Source organism: Limulus polyphemus, unplaced genomic scaffold (genome assembly GCF_000517525.1).
Source record: "Limulus polyphemus unplaced genomic scaffold, Limulus_polyphemus-2.1.2 Scaffold7358, whole genome shotgun sequence".
Lineage (NCBI taxonomy): Eukaryota > Metazoa > Arthropoda > Merostomata > Xiphosura > Limulidae > Limulus > Limulus polyphemus.
This window is the reverse complement of record NW_013672968.1, coordinates 15,525-21,299: the sequence shown is the minus strand read 5'-3', so window position 1 is coordinate 21,299 and position 5,775 is coordinate 15,525. Positions and strand designations below refer to the sequence as shown.

The window sequence follows — 5,775 nt, the reverse complement described above, 5'->3', positions numbered from 1 at the left end:
GTTTAATTAATGATATGTGCTACTTTGATTCGGTCGTTGTTTAATTAATGATATGTGCACTTTGACTCAGTTGTTTAATTAATGATATGTGTACTTTGACTCAGTTGTTTAATTAATAATATGTGTACTTTGACTCAGTTGTTCTTTGATTAATGATATGTGCACTTTGATTCAGTGAAAAAGTTAATGAGTTCATTCTGATATAGTATTAGCAAATGTAATAGTACAAATTAGTGTGATCACATATTGCTATTAATTCTATTTAATATACCCTAGTGGCTCAGAAGTAACCCCGAGGGCTTATCATGTTAAAATTTAGGCTTAGAGGTAGGCACAAAACAGATAGTTCGTCAGGCAGCTTTAACCTTGAATGAAAACCATACTAAGTTAAAGAAAAATATAAAAATATATCCTACCTGAGATGAAGAAGACAGTAAGCCTGCTGCGTAGTCTGGTGTGGATGGGTTTGCCATCGTTAGCGGCTGGTTAGGATCTTTTTCTTTGCGTTGCTCAGCAGTTTCATTTTCTGCAAATTACCAACGAAAACACACAAGTAATCTCTAGTTGTATAACAACTCTGGTTAAAATGTTTCCTTTAGTTTAGACTGATATCTACAATAAAATAATTGTTTATATTTAAACAGCTTTAACTGGCTCCTACATAACAGTTTTATACACACTACAGACTTACACAATGATATAAACAAGAAAAAAAACAAACTTTTCACTGCACTTCTCTAACTTTAGTGCTTGTGTCTTTTTTGTCTACTTAGAGAAAGAGACGTTTCTAGGCTTCATCAAGCATCTATCAATCTCAATCCCTTTCTACGTTAAATACGTGTTTGCCAACTAAAACAGCAATCGTTTATATAAAGACAAACAGAAGCACTTTAGACATACCAGGTTGCTTCTTCCTTCTCTTGGCATCTCTCCCATAACCTATTGGTTGTTCATTGATGTCTAAAAGCTACAAAAACAAACAACAGTCACACACGACAAGACTTTGTGTGTAGAAATTATCAGTACAACTGCTATTATTACACCAACCGTTTGTGAACTTTACTTCATATCTATTACAACATTTATTGATAAATTTTACTTCATATTTATTATAATTATCATTGGTGAAGTTAAAATCATTTTAAATTCTAAAATTTAAACCCAATTACAGCTAGAAACCTTATTTTTTAACTTTTCTGAACAACATAAGCCTAGCTGGTAATTATTCTTAAAGAAAAGTTACTTCTCGTAAATTAATTTACAGCTTAAAGTACAAGAAATCTTTCCTGTTAACTAAGAACTTGGCAAGTGATCATCGTCCCAAAAGAACAGTTATTACTTCTGGTTCGTTACTTTACAGTTCGAAACAAGCAGCGTGACTCCTATAATCTTCATTCAGCTCAGATAGTAGAGATTCTCCAAACCAATTTTTCAAGTATGTCTAACTAATATTAACTTGTAATTAGAGTGCTACTTACTTAAATAAAAATCAACCCAGTAATGCGTACTGCTAATTAAGAGAGATACAATCGCTACTTATAAATATAAAAACCAACCTTTATCCCACCATCCTTCCTACCAGCTGGAGGCCTGGAGAGTGTTCTTCCTAATGGTGGAGCAGCTCCCAATCTATTTATCCCACTTTGTGCTGGTCTAAATCCTCCTGACGGTACTCGACTCGGAATTCCTTTTAACGGTGCTAAGAAAAGATAGAAGTGAAATGAAAACCAAAGACATAAGAATTCACCTGTAGTGCAGAAACCAATAAATTCATAACGTTTACGTGAAAATTCCACACCATTTTTTTGATATTGTTAATTACGCACAAGACTCCACATCCTATTTTTAAAAAAGTGGATATTCTATCTCGTTAACAGCAGGGAAGTGTTCACACGGTTTAATAAGTTACTCTACTTACTTGCATCCAAGAGATTCTTGGACAATCCTCTGCAACGTATCGGAACTGATGGTGTTAAAGGCATTTTTTTTATGTTTGATGCTGCTTCACTGGCTGTGAAATAAAATAAAATATTGTTTTGAAATAGTTATACAACTAAACCAATAAACTGGACCTTACTTCTTTAATTTCATTTCTTTCTTGTTTGTTAGTAATCATCACAATCATAAAAACAGGCTACACGAGTAACGAAAACTTCAAACAACTGGTTTTTCACCCAACTTTGTACACCTTTATCGTCTTCATAAGAACGGATAGCAAGACAACACTAAACCTTCATAAACCCTCCAGGTATAAGTAGTTAAAAGTGAATATTATGACCTTATCACAGAGTTACATTCAAAATATTTAAAAAGCTTCTCAATCTTCACTTTTCTGTTGTTGTGTGGGATACTTAACAAGTTTATTTACTTTCTGTTGTTGTGTGGGATATTTGACAAGTTTATTTACTTTCTACTGTTGTGTGGGATATTTAACAAGTTTATTTACTTTCTACTGTTGTGTGGGATATTTAACAAGTTTATTTACTTTCTGTTGTTGTGTGGGACTTTTAACACGTTTATATACTTTCTGTTGTTGTGTGGGATATTTAACAAGTTTATTTACCTTCTGTTGTTGTGTGGGATATTTAACAAGTTTATTTACTTCCTGTTGTTGTGTGGGATATTTGACAAGTCTATATCCTTTCTGTTGTATACAGGGTAACTAAAAAGATTTAAGTCTATAATGTAGTAATGTTCCTAACTATAATAAAATGTAAAGGGTAACTAGAAAAGGAATAAATTTGTATACTGTTGTATCGTTGCAATCTTTAAATCTATATACTGTTGACTTGATGTATCAAAAATAAGCAAGTAAAGGAATTATGAAACAAAATGATGGAGGATTTATTAAGATTTTATAAAACAGACAAGGACAAAAATTATTATTTTGTTAGTGATTACTGGTTTATTAAGGTTAAGTACAAAGAGCAGGAGGACAGAGTGACAACCATTTTGTTTGTGATTACTGGTTTATTAAGATTAATACAAAGACCGGAGACAGAGTGACGACCATTTTGTTTGTGATTACTGGTTTATTAAGATTAAGTACAAAGAGCAGGAGGACAGAGTGACGACCATTTTGTTTGTGATTACTGGTTTATTAAGATTAATTACAAAGAACAGGAGGAGACAGTGACGACCATTTTGTTTGTGATTACTGGTTTATTAAGATTAAGATTAAATACAAAGAACAGGAGGAGAGAGTGACGACCATTTTGTTTGTGATTACTGGTTTATTAAGATTAAATACAAAGAACAGGAGGACAGAGTGACGACTATTTTGTTTGTGCAGAAGTGTATATGATAGAAATGAAGTGGTTTTCCCCTTGATATTTGAGTTATATTCAATCACGTAAATATTAATAAAGAACAGAAATAATACATTAAATGTAATTTTTGGAAGATGTACTGCATATGTACCAAATAAATTCTGCATATAAAAATATGGATAAATGACACATATATGAAACTCAAAATTATTTATATTAGGAAGGATAATATTTGGAAAGAATATGTAAACAGTTCGTTAACCAACTGAACCAAGACCATATTGGAGTTTTAATTGGAACTTTTAAATGACAAAAATCTGTGATATATGTACATGTAATATCTTACAGGAGTCACGTGCTCTGCCATATATACCATCTCTAAATTTAACTGAAGGTTTAAAAATGAGTTGAAATCACACACATTGGTTAACATGTGAATTAGTCACAACATAATTAATGCCACTGTTCAATAACTGTATTCTACCACGATATTGATTTACTTAATATTTTTGACACATTTTATAATATTACTTACACTTCAGCAACAGTTCAGCTCTTAAAGCAGCAGACTTAGGTTTTCGTTTTAGTGCAAAGTGCTTGAGAAGCTGTAACGGTTGGCCAACCACAGCAGTCAGTGCACTTCTGTTCAAGTATAAGCATTCCATCGGAAGGATGGCTTGGTCACTGTGTTTTCTAACTGTAAAATACAAGTTTAATTATGTTTTTTTATTTTCATATAATTTTAAGAAGGTACATTAATCAGATATTCAGTACTATTTCAAATATATATTGAAACGTTTCTTACTTACTTCATTCATATATTGTTTATTGTTTAGCATACAACATGAAAATCAGCAATTATCAGTGATAGTACCATGGAGAACTATAAAACCATAAAAACTATTACTGGTAACATGAAAATCAGCAATTATCAGTGATAGCACCATGGAGAACTATAAAACCATAAAAACTATTACTGGTATACATATTTATGTTTTATTTGGACATTCAATAAACTATTAGTGATGTACGATTGGCCACCACATACAAAAAAAAGTAACATTACTGTAAAAACTGCCTGTAGTGTAAACATATGATTGGCTGGCACATTGACAAAAGAACATATATGGTAAAAACTGCTTGAAGCGTAACAATATGACTGGCTAACAACAGAAAACTACATTTTACAAACTGCTTGTAGTTTGAACGTATGATGTTCTGGCACGTTGACAAAAGAAACTATATTGTACAAACTACTTGTAGTGTAAACTTATAAGAATTTTTAACAAGGAATACATTGTTGTATAACATTTCCTGTTTATTTACATTACAAAACTTACCTAGTTTCTTCAGTTCTGTAATTAGATCAACAAACACTGTTGTATAACATTTCCTGTTTATTTACATTACAAAACTTACCTAGTTTCTTCAGTTCTGTAATTAGATCAATAAACACTGTTGTATAACATTTCCTGTTTATTTACATTACAAAACTTACCAAGTTTCTTCAGTTCTGTAATTAGATCAACAAACACTGTTGTATAACATTTCCTGTTTATTTACATTACAAAACTTACCTAGTTTGTTCAGTTCTGTAATTAGATCAACAAACACTGTTGTATAACATTTCCTGTTTATTTACATTACAAAACTTACCTAGTTTCTTCAGTTCTGTAATTAGATCAACAAACACTGTTGTATAACATTTCCTGTTTATTTACATTACAAAACTTACCTAGTTTGTTCAGTTCTGTAATTAGATCAACAAACACTGTCGTATAACATTTCCTGTTTATTTACATTACAAAACTTACCTAGTTTCTTCAGTTCTGTAATTAGATCAATAAATACTGTTGTATTTTCCTCAATCTTGAAATTCAACATCCCTGTACTGCAGTACGTTTTCAATAATTCTGCTAACATAGAGACCCACTGGTCACTGTCTACTAGAGCTACCTCTAGGATTTCTTCCAATTCAACTTGCCACTAAGAAATAAAACAAACAATAATTTGTTGTTTCCAAGATTGTATGTCCAACATCCTTTAAACTACCCAGCATACCCATGTTATTTTATCATCATAAATAGTGAATAAAGTTTTCATTCTGTATAGCGTAACATACTGTCTGATTTTAATAGTTACTAGACCACCGTGATCCGTTGGGTCAACCAGAGGTTATATTTCAATATTGCACCAAAATGAAGAATTATTTTGAGATAATTTAATTAAATATTTCAATCCAATCGTGTTATTCATAATTGAAGAAAAGATATTTGATTGTTGATCGGGAGTAAAAGGAAAGACCATTTCATTTTTCATAAAAAGTGAAGTAAGAAGTTTCATAAAGAGTGCGAACGGTAGTGTGAATGATTTTTTGACTGAGAAAATAAGCAAATAAACAATCTCAGAGTTTTAGTGGTATATAGATAGATGCTTCAAGATCTTGTTTTTGTCATCTTACGCCTTTTAATGAAGATGGGGACATTGATAGGAAAATAATATAATA

At 31.4% G+C, this 5,775-nt stretch overlaps 1 protein-coding gene across 3 annotated transcripts in view; it reads right to left on the bottom strand.

The window, feature by feature from the left end:
* The window catches only part of LOC106474560 (negative elongation factor A-like), a 27,608-nt gene that overhangs the window by 11,602 nt on the left and 10,231 nt on the right, over positions 1-5,775 (bottom strand). Inside the window, exons 2-7 of one of the 3 annotated variants that reach the window (XM_013935249.2) lie at positions 5,084-5,255; positions 3,805-3,966; positions 1,919-2,011; positions 1,557-1,699; positions 901-967; positions 417-526 (exon numbers count right to left, since the gene is read on the bottom strand). In XM_013935249.2, the coding sequence (XP_013790703.1) occupies positions 417-526; positions 901-967; positions 1,557-1,699; positions 1,919-2,011; positions 3,805-3,966; positions 5,084-5,255 (747 nt within the window). Of the gene's footprint in view, positions 1-416; positions 527-900; positions 968-1,556; positions 1,700-1,918; positions 2,012-3,804; positions 3,967-4,609; positions 4,634-4,688; positions 4,716-5,083; positions 5,256-5,775 lie in introns of those variants that run through there. The other 2 variants (XM_022402879.1, XM_022402878.1) reach the window with 2 other exon arrangements.